Raw genomic sequence first — 19,649 nt, 5'->3', positions numbered from 1 at the left:
AATAAGACCAATTTCTCTGGTGTAAATACCCCCACTATGGATGATTTCAATCTATCAAAGGGACATCAGTAGACATGGATTTGGGAGGAGATGCACAGTAGTGCATCATTATTTAATATCCCCACCATACAGATACACTACATGTAAATAACCTCAAAGGCACAAAAGAGCAAAATGTAGCGAAAGAACGGGAAGTGATGAGTCTTCAGTATTTATTACCATTGTTTTTATTTCTAAATTTATAAAATTTAATTTTTAATAGTGACTTTTAATGATCAGCTTGCAAAATTTTTGACAATTTGGCAATTGACTCTTGTAAGCTAGCTCCAGCACATCACTGCATACTGCCCAAACTCAGAGGTGTGTGTACCAAAGCTACCTCAAGTCTCCTTCCAGTTCTTAAATCCCACCATTTTTTTCCTTTTACATATAGATAGAAAATGTCTGCAGCTTATTAATAGCCATCCTGGATGCCTTCCTTTCCCAAGACAAGACTGTTGTAATTCGGGCCTTAATGACCTTTCGAAGACTTTTAGGCAAACTGGACAAGGTGACCTACTCCTCCCTGTGTACCAGAATTGCTTGCAGCTACTGTTCTCTGATGGATCATGTGAGTTACACAGATATATGAGATCATTAGGTTTTATCATTAAGCTGAAGCCCCAGGTAAGGCAATGCTATTACATCCCAGAATAAGTCAACAAAAGGCAGTCATTTTGTGCAGAGCTACCTTTTTTTTTCCAGAGATAATAATATTAATCAAGTAAGCTCTATGTTTGTTTGTTTTTAAACTACACTATGAGAACCTGGAAAAGTCTGCCCATAGGAAAAGAGAATCAAAATGTAGCCTCTGTTCTTAGATGAAAGAGGAATTATAGTTTAGTGGCTGTGTTTGTTAACCCTGAATCTGGACTTCCTAGGTTCAAATCCCTGTGCTGCCACTGACTAGCTGTGAAATCTTGAGCAGGTGGTTCAGTCTCTTAGTGCATCATCTGTAAAAGAGAGTGAATAGCAGGCATATTATGGGTATTAGAGTTGACATGTGTAATGCCCCAAATGAATATGGTATTTTCATAGAAAACTTTAATTAGAAAGTATTTCATCAGAAAGTTGTACATTTTGAAAATTCTCATTTTTTATGGTAAACGTGTTCCAGAAAAGTTGGATGACAGTAATATAGTATTTTAATAAACAAGAACATTTTGGTATGCTATGGGAAATCTATTTGTTTTTAAAGATTCCTTTGATGAGTGTTTGTGAACCAGAGAATTATTTCATAGTAAATTATCTTGCCAAAATGTGTAACTTCTTAGTTCTGCAGATTTCATTGAAGAAAGGCCCAATATTATTAAACTATAGAAAAAGGAAACAGTGGCAGAAAATATTTTCATAAGGACATAATGATAAGAATAGTAATAATAATAGTGGCTAAAATGTATTGAGCGTTTACTATGTACCAGGCACTATTTTAAGGGATTTACATGGACAATTTCACATAATCCTCTAACAAACTCTATTGCTATTATCCAGTTTACATATAAGGAAACTGAGGAAAACTGAAATGAATATTTGGCCAAGTTCACACGGCTAATAAGTAGTTGGCATGCCCATGTAAAGAATTATTTTCAAAATGGAATCATAAACTTTTTTAAAAAACTGAAGGTGATATTATATTTTAAAAAATTAACCTCTTCCTCTGACTTGAAATTTTTCTCTTCTAGAATCTTTATAATCCAATCACCTTCCTATTTGGCGTAAGTAAGCCCTTGGAAACCTAGTACTATGCCATTATGCAAAGAACTTGCATTGGTATTCACTGGCAATTCTGCAAAGTCCTCCAGCATTTGAAGACATCATGGTCACATTACCCTAAGTATTATAGAAATCATCTCCAAGTTATATAGATTTTTACATGTTATAATTTTAGGATGTTATTAAATACTATCTTCCTAAATTTAAGAAACTCACTTTTCACAGGGGATTTTCTTTAAGGTAATCTGAATTTTGGTAAGCAAGTCTTATTTTAAAATCAAAAGACAAGCTTAGATCCAAAGTGAATCTTCTTAGACCCTTAGACTTCTTAGACCCAAACTGAATCTTTTCTAAAAATAAATGATAATAATTATATATATACGGGCTTCCCTGGTGGTGCAGTGGTTGAGAGTCCGCCTGCCAATGCAGGGGACAAGGGTTCATGCCCTGGTCCGGGAAGATCCCACATGCCGCGGAGCGGCTGGGCCCGTGAGCCATGGCCGCTGGGTCTGTGCATCCGGAGCCTGTGCTCTGCAACAGGAGAGGCCACAGCAGTGAGAGGCCCGCGTACCGCAAAAAAAAAAAAAAAAAAATTATATATATACATATAGACACATCATATATAGTATATATACGTATAAATATATATACTATATCGTGTATATAAGTATACATAGTATATATAGTATATAGTGTGTGTGCATATATATAAATATCCTCAAATGAGGTCTTTTCTGTGTGCATATTTCAGAGTAATGGAGGCATTCGGAGTATGGCCATTCGACACTTTGGTGAGTTACTCAGGGACATGAGTCAGTACACATGGATGCTGAATGATGTGGTTTTCGGAGGCTTGGTGCCTCTGATTCTGTTTCTGGAAGATACAGAGGCAAGAGTAGTTAAAGTAAGTCCTGTGATTTTGTTTTTCTTAGTTTTGCTGAGAATCGCAGTGCTTTATGTAACACCAGATGAATAGATTTTTACTGACCTTTTTCTACTTCACAGGCATGTAAATATACATTAGAAATCTGTGCCTCAGAATTAAAATGGGCAACATCATATTTGCTCAAGGATGAACATTACAGTTTTGAGCTGGTAGTGCTCAACATCTGTAACAATCTTGTAAGTGATCCCTCAGGGTTTACTACCACAAGAGTTATAGGAGGAACTTTAAAGGATATCCAAAGTGATGAAAAGCATGATGAGCAAGGAATATAAAGAAAAGATAAATGAACAATTATAGCTAGAACTTGAGACAAGAGAAAATTAAAAATTTCCACTCTCTTTTCCTCAACATTTTCCATCTATCGTTTCTTCCTCCAACCTACCTACTTTGAGCAGTGTAAAGGTAGCAACATTTCAGATCACCAAAAGAAAAGCTGGAATTTCTTTTCCATGGCTGAATGAGCTGGTTCTCTGAAAACCAGCATAAACTGCAACGATAGACAAATGGGGATGGAAGGATGTTAAGCAAAAGTTGGAAACCCAAACTTTGGATATCATGTAGTAAGCTGAATAATACCTGCAAGCAAAAGAATAACATTCATACACAGAAACCCCCAAGTTTTAAACTGGCCCTGATTTCGTATAAGCAACCAAGTTCTTTTCCCTGAAAGCCTCTCTGGAGAGAGCAAATGTGCTCTTTCAATAAGTGAGAGAATTTTTTTTCCTTTTTTATTCTCAGCTTATTTCTCATCAGAAATATGTTATAGATTTGATAGCTGATACCTTAGGATTCCTGAGGAGTTCCAGAACATATCTGAGAAGAGGATCAGTTATTTTAATAGGTAAGTAAAATTCAATTCTAATTTCCTAATTTGTCTTAAAAGGTAAAGAATGGGGTAAGCAGCTAGAAATTTTCCTTGAAAAAATTATAAATTTTCTTTCTTTATGATAGACAGTACTTTTCATGGTGATATCGAAGATGAACAGAAGTTAAAATATATCATGAGTATAGAGTTCTACTTTATAATACACAGTGGGTATAGCTGTGTGATTAAATTATCATACAAAGTACATTCAACAGGATGAATTTCAAAATTTTAGATGGTGGCAAACCACTACAGTTTTCCTTCACTGCTTAAAAATCACCCCCCAAAGAATAAGAATAATGTATTTTTTAAATGCCATCTTCAACAAAACATGAACATCTATAACCACAGACTACAACAGATGAGGAAGAGCTACCAAATCCAATAAAGTTTGAAGAAGAAAATGTAAAGTTGTGGGAGTGCAGGAAGATTCTAAAAGAAAACAACTATAATTTTTGACCTTGGACAAACCTGACCAATCATTTTTTTCCGCCTAGATTCTCGCCATGAAGATCAAAACTAATAATCCTTTATTTGGAATGATAGGAACTGAATTCCCAACTTGGTAGTGGGATCTTCCCTTGACCCCATTTGGCATCCTTGAATAGCTGGGGCCCCAAGGAATGAGGAAATACTTAGTCACATTATTCTTGTACAGAAAAGTCTGTCATTAGTCAGGGTAGAAGACAAGTTGTATTATGATCAGCACTACAGTTCATGATCTGTGTTGATCAGAGTGGAGTAGAGGAACACACACACACAGAGAACCCTGTATTATAAGAACTTTATTTCAAACCATAAAGAATTCATGCTATTCGGAATTCTACACTGGAAATTTCCACAAACTTCCCACAAAGAAGAAAATCAAATTTTAGAAAATGTTTCTACAGAGTAGTTGAAAATCATGGTAAATATATTCATGAATCCAAAACTTTTTAAAATAAAAATCTAATGATATAAGCACACAGGGAATATATAATGGGATATCGGGAACACATGAAGAGTAAGCTTTGCATTTCTCTAATAATTAGTGATGTTGAGCATCTTTTCATGTGCTTTGTGCTTTTTGGCCATCTGTATGTCTTCTTTGGTGAAATGTCTATTTAGATCTTCTGCCCATTTTTTGATTGGGTTGTTTGTTTTTTTGATATTGAGCTTCATGAGCTGTTTGTATATTTTGGAGATTAATCCCTTGTTGGTTGCTTCCTCTGCAAATATTTTCTCGCATTCTGAGGGTTGTCTTTTTGCTTTGTTTATGGTTTCCTTTGCTGTGGAAAAGCTTTTAAGTTTAATTAGACCCCATTTGTTTATTTTTGTTTTATTTTCATTACTCTAGGAGGAGATTTGCTGTATACCTAAAACTAACACAACACTGTAAATCAACTATACTCCAATAAAATTTTTTTTAAAAAATAGACAATGGAAGGAGAACATCAGGAGAGCCAGATACTAAAGTTATCTGACATAGATGTGAGATATATGTTTTAAAAACTGATTAATATGTTCAAGAAAATATATGGCAAAATAGAGAATTTCAAAAAGTAAAAGAAGCTTTCAAAGCATGATGGAAAGTGTAAGAAAAAATATATAACCATTGCAAAAAACTTCATTGCAGCCAGTGGAAGAGCAAATATATATTGTTGATAACCCAGTAAGGAACAAGGAGGAAAGGGTTGAAAAATGTTAGCAAAATAAAATATAAGCCAACAAGAAACAGTTTGAAAAATTAGGGAGCAGTGATAGATATAGAAGATAGATGAAAGAAATGCAAATATGCATAGATAATATCCATGAAGAAAAATGAACAATTAGACAGAAAAAAGTATTCAAAGATAGAATTTAAGAACTAAAAAAAATTTGATTAAATATACTGATGGTAAAAATTGTTCAAGAAATGTTTTATACAGAATGAAACATTAAGACATTTCCTAACAAAGTTATAGAACTTCAGAGTTAAAGAATTCATCGTGCCGTTGAGCAAAAAAAAAGTCACCTATACGTTACAAAATAAATAAATGTGGCATTAGATTTCTCCACTTCAGTATTCAACTCTAAAATGTTGTAGAACAGAGCCTATAAATCCTAAGTAGAAAAAAATTATGACTGAAGAATTTTATACTTATCAAAATTATATCCAACTATAAAAATAATAAGAAAACATTTCTAAAACATAAAAACTCAGCATAAGTTCATTACCATGAATCCTTCTTGAAGAAATCATTGATGGATGGAATTCAGCCAACTAAAGAAGGAATGGATAAACTATCACATAAGGACATACAGTATCTACTTAACTGTAGGACTTCCAGCTCCCAATCCATTCTTCACTATGTTTTACATTTCTCTATGCCTCAAAAACTGACCTCTATGGTCTACATCTCCCAATCTCCCTTGCCAGCTTGCTTTCAGGTTGGTATAGCATTTAATGTCCATTAATGCATTTAATGTTACAGGAGTATGCTTAATATTCAGTAATAATTGTAACAGTGTTAGTCACAAATTATCCCATCTAGAAACCCCAGAGCCCCTACTGAGAAATACTGATCAATAAGTTCAATCCAGTTATAATAAAAAATACCAACAGATAATTTCATAGATCTTGACAAGTTGATTCTAAATGTATGTGGAAGAGCAAAAGACCAACATAAGAAGATATAACTAACAAATTTTAGACAATCCGTTACTCACTCAAGGAAAGACAAGAACTGTGAAACTGTAATAGAAAGCCTAGAAACAGATCCACACATATACAAACACCTAATATAAAAGATCAGAACTGGTAGTATATATCAGATCAGAAATGATGGGCTGTCTAATAAAAGGTGCTAGGACAATGGGAATACACACACACACACACACACACACACAAATTCCTACCTGACACCCTACACAAAATCAATTCTAGGTGTATGAAGTCATGTATTGAATAGATGGAAGGAAGGACGATCTAAAAAGAAACTTTAAAATGTATGCAGTATTTCTATGAAGAAAACCTGCAAACATTACTGAAAGACACAAAAAAATTTTAAATAAATTGAAAGGTATAAACCATATTTTAGGAAAGAATCAAAATTGTAAATGTGCCAGTCCTTTCCTAAATTAATCTATACATGGAATAAGATGCCCGTTGAAATATCAATAGGGCTTTTTTTTTCAAAATTGACATCCTAATTTTAAAATTAATATAGAAAAGTTACCATGCAAGAATATCCAGGAAGTTCTAACCAAAAAAGAATGAGAAAGGACTAACCTTATCAGATATTAATATAGCTACAGTAATTAAAATCACATGGAATGAATAGATAGATAAATGGAACAAAATACCGTCTAGAAATAACTGCCAAAACATGCAATATTTTACAGTGAATCACTGGCTTTAAGTAATAGTGATGAAAATATGGAATATTCCTTAAATGGTTTGGGGACACATGGTGAGCCATCTGGAATTTTTAAAATTATTTTATTCCTATCCCACTCTTTACACTAAATAAATTCCAGATGGTCAAAGGCTCAAATGCTAAAAATAAAACCATAATAATAAATAAGATTAGATAAAATAGTGTAGAAGAATTTGCTTTATAATCATGGGGTAGGTAAGATCATTCTAAGTAAAAGTAAAAATCATAAAAGATTGACAAACTATGTAAAAACAAATATTTTTGCAAGGCAAAACCACTATAAACAAAGTCAAAAGCCAAATTGTAATAAAATATTTATGGCACTTATCACATATAAAGGGTGCATGAATTCTTACTGTCTAAAGAATCCTTACAAATCTGTAAGAAAAGCCAAACAACCCACTAGGAAAACGGACAAAGTACATGAAGAAAATTACTTGGCTCATATACATAAAATTTTCACAGCCTCATCCAAAAAGTGATGCAAATTGAATTGATAAAGTGCTTCCATCCATCAAACTGACAAAGAACAAAAATGATTATACTACATAGTTTTGTCCAGGTTGCAGGAAGTAGGCAAACACATTACTGGTCAGAGTGTAAATTACTACAATCTCAGCACAGTTTGGTAATTTCCATCCAAATGTGAAATGCATATTCTTTTGACTTAATAATCTCTTCTCAAGAGAATTTATCCTCTGATATAGTCACATATGAGAAGTGATGTGTGCATGTAGATATTCATTGCATCATTGGCTTTATAATACCATCATCCTTAGCATGTGACTTGTATCCTTATTTGTGTTTTCTGATTACCCTCAGTATTTTCGCAGTGTTACACCAAGGAGAAAGAAAAACGTAAAGGGCAAAAGGTGTCTCTGGGTCAACCTAATTTTACAAGGCTTTCTTCAAAATCCCAACCAGTGATTCATCTTATACCTCCCAATGACCAGAACTGTCACAATGCCACCATCATTTGCAAGAGCTGCTTGGCACTTTTTTTATTGGGCAAGAAGGGGACAATGATATTAGATTGACAGCTAGCAGTGTGTCACAATTGCCAAATTTAAGAGTTTTCGCATAAGTATCTGTATTTCCAATTATTTGATAGGGGGAGGAGATAAGGCTACACTGAACCTGCATTTCTGCCTGGTAGCAACTGAGCAGAGCTGACTGCTTGTGGATGGAGCTTGTAGTTCCTGTCCCCACGCTCCCCACCACTACTAACTGTATTCTTCCACGTGCACCTTGTTGGCATTGTGGTTAGTCTGCCGTGTTTCAAAACTTTCAAAACATCAAATTCTATTTGAAAGTTCATTTGTAACTTTCAAAAACACCATTTCAGTAGAGTCATTTAATTTTCAGTTGTTTTTGCCTAATTTTACCACCTGTTTTGCTCCTTTGGTGCTAATGTTGTATTTCTGAAGTTCCTACAGTATAAGAAAGACCCAAATATAATTACGGCTTAAACAAAATAGTAGCTTATTTCTCTCTCATTTAACAATCCAAGTATACGTAGACTAGTGTCAGCTCTTCTGTTGCTCTAGTATTCTCATCACACAGTTTCCTACATCAGGTCCAAGATGTTTCCTCCATCTCCTGCAACCACTTCAATTGGAAAGGGGAAAATATCAAGAGGTCACAGGCATCTCTTTAAAGAGCAACTGTAACTTCTGCTAAATGTTCATTAGCCCAGAACATAGATGTGGCCATACCTAGCTGCAAAGAAGTCTTAAAAGTCTAGTCATCTGCTAGATGGCCACGTGTCCAGCTAAAAATTGGTAGTTTTAGTAAGAGAACTAAAGATAAAGAAGTAATTTGACAACAGGGGAAATTAGTACTCTCTAGCATAAGAAATTTTCATTCATTATTTGTACCCGCCATCTAATTCTGAAAGGAATTGCATTGATTTACAAACTTAAGCAAAAGTATGCCAATTAAGGATACCTCCACAACACAGGGCTTTGTTTTTAAACATTATTCTTAAATTTTTTTTTTTTTTTTTTTTTTTGTACGCGGGCCTCTCAGTGTTGTGGCCTCTCCCGTTGCGGAGCACAGGCTCCGATGCGCAGGCTCAGCAGCCATGGCTCACGGGCCCAGCCACTCCGTGGCATGTGGGATCTTCCCGGACTGGGGCACGAACCTGTGTCCCCTGCATCGGCAGGCGGACTCTCAACCACTGCGCCACCAGGGAAGCCCTATTCTTAAATTTTTAAGTCCATGTTCCACCTGTCAATAAGAATATCTTGAGCTTTACTATCTGTAAATTGTATTATGAAAATAATGTATTATTGTGATTTCTGTGGTCACTATTTTGACTGAAGCAGAGGCAGTGTGAAATATTGGTGAGAGTAGATACGTTTCCATTGAAATCTCAGAATGAACACCCACTAGCCGTGTGACCTTCACCAAGTTACTTAATCTCTATGAACTTTTATTTTATCACATGGAAAATGAGGATAATAAGAACAGCAATAAAAATATTTCTTAAATCTATCTGAAAACATGTAAGAGCTTTTATAAAGGCAGTGAAGAGAAAGTAGAAAAACCAAAAGAAGTAGGCCTGAGATTTGGGGATTATTTTCCTTTATAGATTTTCTTTTATGAATTTATAGATCAATTCTAAATGCAAAAAGGGTATTTGGGAGGCTGATAAACTGTGCAGAAACTTAAGCTGTCTCACAGAGCTGGAGGAATAAAACTTGGAGTGGACTGACAATGAGGAGGAACTCTGGTAAATACCCCCAAGTTTTCAGCTGGGATCCCTGATGTCTCTACCCTAAGAGTGAGAGTAAACTAAAAATAGGCCAGCTCTTAAAATTACTGAACCTTTGAATATCTAACTCCCTGGTTGGATTAAGGGGATATACCTCTAGCCTAACTGCCTGCCAAAAAAGCAAAAATAAATCCTCTCTGGGAGAAGATAAATTGCCCAGAGCCTAAAAGTATCTACACAAAATTGTATACAAAATAGCTGAGATTTAATCAAAAATAACCAGAGGTTTAGATTTTTTTTAATTACAAGGAAAAAAAATAGAAACAATCTAGTATATGCAATTATTGAAATTTATCAGATAGGAACTTTAAAATAAATATGATTAGTATGTTCAAAAGATTAAATAATGAGATGGAATGCAGAACTCAATGGGTAAAATTAGCAGCAGACTAGAAAGAACTGAAAAGAGATAAAGAGAATTAGAAATGTCAGAATAAAATATTCAGCCTCAAGATCAAAGCTCAAAGAGTTAAAAATGGAAAATATGAACAGAGCATAATAATATGAGATATGGTTACAAGGTCTAACATATGCATTCCATAAGGATAGTGGGGAAAGAATGAGACAAAATAAATAGTTGAAGAGATAATGACCAAAAATTTTCCAAAACTAAAATAAGGTAATAACAAGAAATAAAATGTATAAGTCTGGAAAAAAGAAAATAGAACTTCCAAAATTTGCAGATAAATAATTGAGTATTTAGAACACTGGAAAGAATTCAGAAAAACTACTGGAATTAAATAAATTTAGCAAGTTTTCTATATACAATATCAATATACAAAGATCAATTGGGTTTCTACACACTATCAATAAACAACTAGAAAATCGATTTTTTGATGCCTAATGCATTGTACCAAAATTCATCAAATACCTCAAAATAAAACTAAGGAAAGATGTACAAGACTGATACACAAAAAAACTAGAAAATGTTGAGAAGTTTTTAAGAAGACTTAAATAGAGTGATATATCATGTTTATGGATTAAAGAATTAAGTATTGTAACAATGTCAACTCTCCCCAGACTGTTCGGTATATTCAATACAACCCCAAACAAAATTTCACCAGAGGTTTTGTGTGTGTGTGTGTGTGTGTGTGTGTGTGTGTGTGTGAGTGAAATTTGAGAAGTTGATTCTAATTTTTACATGAAAATTTAAAGATTTGAGAATAGCCAAGATAATCTGAAGAAGAATCACAAAGTTGAAGAACTTATACTACTGGATATCAAGACCCATTTTACATTAAGGTACTATGGAAGTGGCACAATGTTAGAATGGAGTCAAGACACTGACCCCTGCAAAATTCACGATATAAATGACCCTGCAAAGCATTAGGGAAAGGACTTTGTTTTTTTTCTCTTAATGATGCTCGATTAATTTCATAGGTAAGTAATCTCAACCCCTATTTTATGCCATATAATTCCAGTTGGGCTTGCAATCCAAAAATGTGAAAAGGTAAAACAATAAAGTTTCCAGAAGTAAATATGGGAGAATATCTTTATGACTTTCAGACAGCAAAGATTCCCTATCAGGACTCCAAAATTCACTAACCATAAATTGGACTACATTAAAATTAGGGACTTCTGTTCATCAAAAAAAAAAAACCAAAAAAAACAATACAAATGGAAAAGTTTAGCCCTGGGGTAGGAGAAGATATTTGTAATGGGTGTAATATTCTAAGAGATTAGTATCCAGAATTTAAAATGCCTAAGAATAAATAATTTAAAAACACCTCAATATAAAAACAAGTGACTTACTTGAACAGACATTTCACTAAAGAAATATCCAGGGCTTCCCTGGTGGCTCAGTGGTTGAGAGTCCGCCTGCCAATGCAGGGGACACGGATTCGTGCCCCGGTCTGGGAATATCCCGCATGCCACGGAGCGGCTGGGCCCGTGAGCCATGGCCGCTGAGCCTGCACGTCCGGAGCCTGTGCTCCGCAATGGGAGAGGCCACAACAGTGAGAGGCCCACGTACTGCAAAAAAAAAAAAGAAATATCCAAGTGGCCAATAAATATACAAAAATAATACCACCAAACCCATGAGACTGACTGAAAGTAAAAGACTAACAATTTCAAGTGTTAGAGAGGATGTACAGCAATGGAAATGTAAGAGTGAAAATTGGTACAACCACCTTGGAAACTGTTCTGCAGTAATGATTAAAGGTGAACATAAGCACATCCATTAGCCAATAAGTCCACTCCTAGCTATATACCAAACAGCAATGCACACAAATCTACGCAAAAATTCATGTACAAGAATGCCCACAATAACATCATTATTCATAATAGCCCAAAATTGGAAACAACACATTGTCCATCATAAGCAGGATGGCTAAAAACTGCTGCATTAATAAGATGGAATATCATATAAAAGCATTCTGCAAATTCTTTCTGTAAAGAACCAGATAGTAAATATTTCAGGCTTTGAGTACCATATGGTCTCTGTCGCAACGATGCAACCCTGCTGTTGGAGGGTGAAAGCAGCCGTAGATAATCCATAAGCAAATGAGCCAATAAGCATGGCTGTGTTTCAGGAGAACTTTGCCAACCTCTGTCATGTAGCAATGGAAATGAATGACCTATTGCTATGTTTAAAAACATGGATGAATCATACAATATAACGTTGAGCAAAAGAATGTATTCTGAAAGGTGAAGGAGGAGGCTGCAAAGGGCATGAGGGAGCCTCCTAGGAAAATAGTAATATTCTATTTAATGACCTAGGTGGTAGCTAGACGTATTCACTATGTGGTCATTTATTGAGCTGTACAATTATGATTTCTGCACATTTATAAACACATGTATATCTCAATAAAGAATTTTATTAATAATTATTTGAAAGCACTAAAAGATGATTCAAGGATAATCTAGAGATGCTTTGCTTTGAAGAAAGCAACGAAGGTAGCCAGATAATATCAGATGATGCATTTTCATAACGTATTTTGGAGTAACTTTAATTTTACTTTGTGCATAGGGTACTTGGCAAAATTGGGTGGCCATTTACTGCTCAGAGATGAAATTCAAGTCATGCTTGAGGGTAAGTGTTGAAGTTATAATGAAATCTTTATGTATAGGCCTAAATAACTTCACTGTTTGTGATTCAGTTTATATCTGAGCTCTATAGTGATGCCAGGGATGGGAAGAGGGTGGTAGAGGTAGCTAGGCAGTTAAGGGGAAATCAGTGGAAGGACTGGGTTAAGGGACATCTTCTTTATTTTTTATTCTTTCTCTCTCTGTTTCAATCTCTCCATCTGTCCCTCTCATTAGTTGAGACCTAACTATTATCCTAGAGTCCTTAGGAACTACAGAGAGTTAAGAATTCATTCACTCATTAATCCATTCAACAAACATTTTTCCAGCATCTACTATGTGACAGCACTATTCTATCTGCAGGATATACAGCAGCAGACAAAGCAAAGTCCCTTCCCTCAGAGGATTTACATTTTAGTGGAGAGCAATGTACACTTGCACCAGAAGAAATTAAAGAAGGGTAATGTTTATTCTTTCAAAATGTTTGGATCTTCAGCATCTCTCTCTTAGCCTCTGCCTATTTCCCCTTCAGGATCAGAATTACAAACAGGGGAGGCAGAAAATAAGGTGGCTGCCTTCCTTCCCTTTTTTGGTAATAGACTTTATATTTTAGAGCAATTTTACATTAATAGAAATATTGAGTGGAAGATACAGAGGTTTCCTGTATACCTCCTGCCCCCACACATGCAGAGCCTCCCCCAGTTACCAACATCCCCCAGCAGAGTGGTACCTTTGTTACAGTTGATGAATCTACATTGACACATCATTATCTTCCTTTTTTATCCATTCATATTTATTGACTGCCGGCTAAATACTAAGCACTCCCTCCATGTCACTCAGAATATTTTTCTTCTTTCGCTCTTCCTCCTCCTTCTGTTCCTTCTACTTTTTCTCTCTTTTCTATATCTGTCCTTTTTTCCTTCTCTATTTCTTTTTATTAAGAAAGAAAATAATAACTTCCCACAAGCTCAACATATGAATATAATGATATTAGTATTTTGGTATATATCTTATTGCAGATATTTTTAAAGAATATAAACTATTACCTATTTATTTTTAAAACTATCATAACTGTTTTATAACTTTTTCACTTACTCATGTGTCAGAAACATCTTTTCATGCCAAGAAATATGGGTCTACATCATCATGTTAATATGTATGTGCTACTTCACTTTATGATATCTCTAATTTTTAAGCACTTTCATATTGATGAACATTTAGACTGATTCCACTTTTTTCATTATTATGAGCAATACTGAACCTCTTCATGAATATATGTTTATGCTGTCTACCAGAATGCTCAGCACAGAACAGGCACTCAGTAAACACTTAGTGAATATTTCCTTTTTTCTTTTAATGAGGTCTGGTGAGGACAGAGGATAAAAAACTTCCTGGATGCTATTTGTCAAAGTAACAAAAATTGGGGGAGGGGGGCTTTTGTGAAAGGTGGTGAGGCTATTTAGGGTTAGAGCTTCTCAGACTATGAGAGTGATGCCTTGAATTAATGGCCTTTCTGCTGTTACAGCTATTGACCCAGTGCTTGGGGATGAAGATCCTGTGATCAGGGAGTTTGCAAAAATAACAAACAAAATTTTTATGGAAACAGCCCATAGACTGACCTCCTCAAATATTAAACAGAGCTTCCGAAGACTGTTTAACTTAATCTACATCAAAAAATTGAAGCCTCTTTATAATTATAACCTTCCCAAGGACCTGACAGGCAGTCCTATGGGGATTAAAGAAACCAAGAATGATAAGGAAGCCATTACAGACAATAATTATGAAGACGTATTGGTAAAGAACAAAGATGTATCGGTAAAGAATGCAAGGTTCACGAGTGCCTTGGAGCACACCTCCGAAGAGGAATGATTTTCCTTTCCCTCTTGATAACTTGAGTCCGTTTGTAGATGCTTTTCAGAAGGACACTAGAAGCCTTTACTGTCTCTTCTTGATTCTCTACTCAAATATAGAAATGTGTTGCCTCTCTCTGTCTGACAGTGATTAGAAGACTTACTTCATCAAAGCAACTAACAAAATTGAAAAAACATATAAGCAAAGTGTTTGATGAGAAGCTCTTGGAGCTTGCATTAATCAATACATAGCTACTGAACATCTTCTAAGTGCCAGACACTATGCTAGATAGTGACGCTATCTGGATGATGTAAACAAGGTTCCCATCCTCAGGAAGGCCACAGTCTAGTGACACACAGTGTGGTTATTTACACCCTGCTCTGATGAATGCTGCCAAGGGCGGTATTTACAAAGGAAGAAATGGAGCTTGCAGGGGAAGAGGATTTAGAGCAGGCAAACTATGCCAGGTAGAGACACTGAGGCAAGAAGAGTGTTGGGGGAAGCTGGAGAGTTTGTTGTGGGTACAGGTGGTTAAGGAAAGAATAGGGAGAGCTGAGACCTGAGGGGAAGATTGTGCTGTGCCAATGGTTTTAAACTTTTTGAAATGAAAATTGGAGAGTCAACATAGTTAGTGGTTCCCATGGCCGTCAGGATCCAGTTTAACACTTCGTCCTGGTTTATAAGGAAGTTGATATATAAATGTTGAACTGCAGTGATCTTGCTTGACTTAAGGCTCCAGGCTCATCTTTCACTCATCTCACCTTACCTTCCTCCCACCCCTGCATCCCACCCTAGCATAAACCACTTCAGCCACAGGGAATTACTTGCTGGTAGATGAAAGCCCCATTTCCTCTGTTGACTCAGATGTTGTGGCTTTGGAATGTGTCAACTTGCAGTTCACACATGTTCTCATTTCTCTGCCAGCTCGCCTTGCTGGGAGTTGGGGCAGCAGCCATTCTACCTTCCCTTGGGTCCTTCTTCAGCTTCTCTGACTTCTGGGCCAGGTGGGTTTAGTAATGTTGACAAAGGACACCAGCTTCTCCTGCAGGACATCTGCATCATCAACATCATCAGTGTTGGAGGCAACAAGAGACTGATACAGTCACACGCTTGTGGGTTCTACCTTGTCCCTGCTCTCCACTTCACACCCACACGCCTTTCCCAATTGCCTGCCCTGCAGACTTTGAGCTCCAGCACAAAGTGTGAAGATGACAACTTTGCAGAGACTTCTTAACCCGCTCCCACAATTGCTTAGTCAAACCTCTGGTTGTGCCTCTCTAATTGAACCCTGATATATCTGAGATACATTTCCAGTGCTCTATTTTTTTTTAATTGGGGTAGAGTTGCTTAACAATGCTGTTAGTTTCTGCCGTACAATGAAGTGAATCACCTTTATGTATACATATATCCCCTTTCTCTTGGACCTCCCTCCCACCACCCTCCATCCCACCCATCTAGGTCACCACAGAGCACTGAGCTGAGCTCCCTGCTCTATACAGCAGGTTCCCACTAGCTCACTGTTTTACACGATAGTGTATATATGTCAATCCCAATCTCCCAATTCATCCCTCCCCTCCTCCCCCCACACTGTGTCCACACGTTTGTTCTCTACATCTGTGTCTCTATTCCTGCCTTGCAAATAGGTTCACCTGTACCATTTTTCTAGATTCCACATATATGCATTAATATACAATATTTGTTTTTCTCCTTTTTTTAAATATATTTATTGGAGTATAACTGCTTTACAATGTTGTGTTAGTTTCTGCCGTATAACAAAGTGAATCAGCTATACGTATACATGTATCTCCACGTCCCCTCTCTCTTGCATCTCCCTCCCACCCTCCCTATCCCACCCATCTAGGTGGTCACAAAGCACCGAGCTGATCTCCCTGTGCTATGGGGCTGCTTCCCACTAGCTATCTATCTTACATTTGGTAGTGTATATATATCAATGCCATTCTCTCACTTCGTCCCAGCTTACCCTTCCTCCTCCCTGTGTCTATCCATTCTCTACAACTGAGACTTTATTCCTGTCCTGCCCCTAGGTTCTTCAGAACCATTTATTTTTTTTTGATGCCATATATATATGTTAGCATATGGTATTTGTTTTTCTCTTTCTGACTTACTTCACTCTGTATGACAGTCTCTAGGTCCATCCATGTCTCAACAAATGACCCAATTTCATTCCTTTTTATGGCTGAGTAATATCCCATTTTATATGTGTACCATATCTTCTTTATCCTTTCATCTGTCAATGGACATTTAGGTTGCTTCCATGTTCTGGCTATCATAAATAGTGCTGCAATGAACACTGGGGTACATATGTCTTTTTGAATTATGGTTTTCTCAAGGTAATGCCCAGTAGTGGGATTGCTGGGTCATATGGTAGTTCTATTTTTAGTTTTTAAAGGAACCTCCATAGTGGCAGTGTCAATTTACATTCCCACCAACAGTGCAAGAGGGTTCCCTTTTCTCCACACCCTCTTCAACATTTATTGTTCGTAGATATCTTGATGATGGCCATTCTGACTGGTGTGAGGTGATACCTCACTGTAGTTTTGATCTGCATTTCTCTAATATTTAGTGATGCTGAGAATCTTTTCATGTGCTTTTTAACCATCTGTATGTCTTCTTTGGAGAAACGTCTATTTAGGTCTTCTGCCCATTTTTTGATCAGGTTGTTTGTTTTTCTGATATTGAGCTGCATGAACTGTTTTTATATTTTGGAGATTAATCCCTTGTCAGTTGATTCTTTTGCAAATATTTTCTCCCATTATGAGTGTTGTCTTTTTGTCTCATTTATGGTTTTCTTTGCTTGCAAAAGCTTTTACGTTGAATAAGGTCTCATTTGATTATCTTTGTTTTTATTCTCATTACTCTAGGAGGTGGGTCAAAAAAAGATCTTGCTGTGATTTATGTTAAAAAGTTTTCTGCCTATGTTTTCCTCTAAGAGTTTTATAGTGTCTGGTCTTACACTTAGGTCTTTAATCCATTTTGAGTTTACTTTTGTATATGGTGTTAGCGAGTGTTCTAATTTCATTCTTTTACATGTAGCTGTCCAGTTTTCCCAGCACCACTTATTGAAGAGACTGTCTTTTCTCCATTGTATATTCTTGCCTCCTTTGTCATAGATTAGGTAACCATAGGTGCGTGGGTTTATCTCTGGACTTTCTATCCTGTTCCATTGATCTATATTTCTGTTTTTGTGCCAGTACCATACTGTCTTGATTACTGCAGCTTTTTAGTATAGTCTGAAGTCAAGGAGTCTGATTCCTCCAGCTCCGTTTTGCTTTCTCACGATTGCTTTGGCTATAAGGGTCTTTTGTGTTTCCAAAGAAATTGTAAAATTTTTTACTCTAATTCTGTGAAAAATACAATTGGTAATTTGAAAGGGATTGCATTGAATCTGTAAATTGCTTTGGATAGTGTAGTCATTTTCACAATACTGATTCTTCCAATCCAAGAAAAATCTCCATCTGTTTGTGTCATCTTTGATTTCTTTCATCAGTGTCTTATAGTTTTCAGAGTACAGATATTTTACCTCCTTAGGTAGGTTTATTCTTAGGTATTTTACTCTTTCTGTTGCTGTGGTAAATGGGACTGTTTCCTTAATTTCTCTTTCTGATCTTTCATTGTTAGTGTATAGGAATGCAAGAGATTTCTGTGCATTAATTTTGTATCCTGCAACTTTACCATGTTCATTGATTAGCATCATTGATGGTGGCATCTTTAGTATTCTATGTATAGTATCATGTCATCTGCAAACAGTGACAGTTTTACATCTTTTCCAGTGTAGATTCCTTTTATCTCTTTTTCTTCTCTGATTACCATGGCTAAGAATTCCAAAACTATGTTGAATAATAGTGGTGAGAGTGGACATCTTTTTCTTGTTCCTGATCTTAGAGGAAATGCTTTCAGTTTTTCACCATTGAGAATGATGTTTGCTGTGGGTTTGTCATATATGGCCTTTATTATGTTGAGGTACGTTCCTTCTATGCCCACTTTCTGAAGAGTTTTATCATAAATGGGTGTTGAATTTTGTCAAAAGCTTTTTCTGCATCTATTGAGATGATCATATGGTTTTTATTCTTTAATTTGTTAATATGGTGTGTCACATTGATTGATTTACATATATTGAAGAATCCTTGATAAACCCACTTGATCGTGGTGTATGATCCTTGATCATAAAACCCACTTGTTCATGGTGTATGATCCTTTTTGTGTATTGTTTGATTCTTTTTTTAATAAATTTATTTATTTACTTACTTATTTATTTTTTGCTGCATTGGGTCTTCGTTGCTGTGCACGGGCTTTCTCTAGTCGAGGCGAGAGGGGGCTACTTTTTCTTTGTTGTGGTGTGCGGGCTTCTCATTGCAGTGGCTTTTCTTGTTATGGAGCATGGGCTCTAGGCACATGGGCTTCAGTAGTTGTGACACATGAACTCAGTAGTTGTGGCTTATGGGCTCTAGAGCACAGGCTCAGTAGTTGCGGCACAGCAGCTTAGTTGCTCCGCTGCATGTGGCATCTTCCTGGACCAGGGATCAAACCCATGTCCCCTTCATTGGCAGGCAGATTCTTAACCACTGTGCCACCAGGGAAGTCCTGGATTCTTTTTGCTAGTATTTTGCTGAGAATTTTTGCATCTATGTTCATCAGTGATATTGGTCTGTAATTTTCCTTTTCAGTGATATCTTTGTCTGCTTTTTAGTAACAGGGTAATGGTGCCCTCAGAGAATCAGCTTGGGAGTGTTCGTTCCTCTGCAATTTTTTGGAAGAGTTTGAGAAGGATGGGTGTTAGCTCTTCTCTAAATATTTGGTAGAATTTGCCTGTGAAGCCATCTGTTCCTGGACTTTTTGTTTGTTGGAAGATTTTTAATTGCAGTTTCAATTTCATTACTTGTGATTGGTCTGTTTATATTTTCTATGTCTTCCTGGTTCAGTCTTGGAAGGTTGTACCTTTCTAAGAATTTGTCCATTTCTTCCAGGATGTCCACTTTATTGGCATATAGTTGCTTACAGTAGTCTCTTATGATCTTT

At 36.2% G+C, this 19,649-nt stretch overlaps 1 protein-coding gene across 1 annotated transcript in view; it reads left to right on the top strand.

Moving 5' to 3' along the window:
• Nucleotides 1-14,630, top strand: part of MROH9 (maestro heat like repeat family member 9) — a 97,628-nt gene extending 82,998 nt beyond the window's left edge. Inside the window, exons 16-21 of the mRNA XM_060141844.1 lie at nucleotides 434-610; nucleotides 2,504-2,656; nucleotides 2,758-2,874; nucleotides 3,437-3,539; nucleotides 12,706-12,768; nucleotides 14,287-14,630. Of these exons, the coding sequence (XP_059997827.1) occupies nucleotides 434-610; nucleotides 2,504-2,656; nucleotides 2,758-2,874; nucleotides 3,437-3,539; nucleotides 12,706-12,768; nucleotides 14,287-14,630 (957 nt within the window). The remainder of the gene's footprint in view (nucleotides 1-433; nucleotides 611-2,503; nucleotides 2,657-2,757; nucleotides 2,875-3,436; nucleotides 3,540-12,705; nucleotides 12,769-14,286) is intronic.
• Nucleotides 14,631-19,649: the final 5,019 nt, after the last annotated feature.

Source organism: Lagenorhynchus albirostris, chromosome 2, assembly GCF_949774975.1.
Source record: "Lagenorhynchus albirostris chromosome 2, mLagAlb1.1, whole genome shotgun sequence".
Lineage (NCBI taxonomy): Eukaryota > Metazoa > Chordata > Mammalia > Artiodactyla > Delphinidae > Lagenorhynchus > Lagenorhynchus albirostris.
Note: the sequence above shows the minus strand (reverse complement) of the source record. Positions and strands in the feature narration are given on the sequence as shown.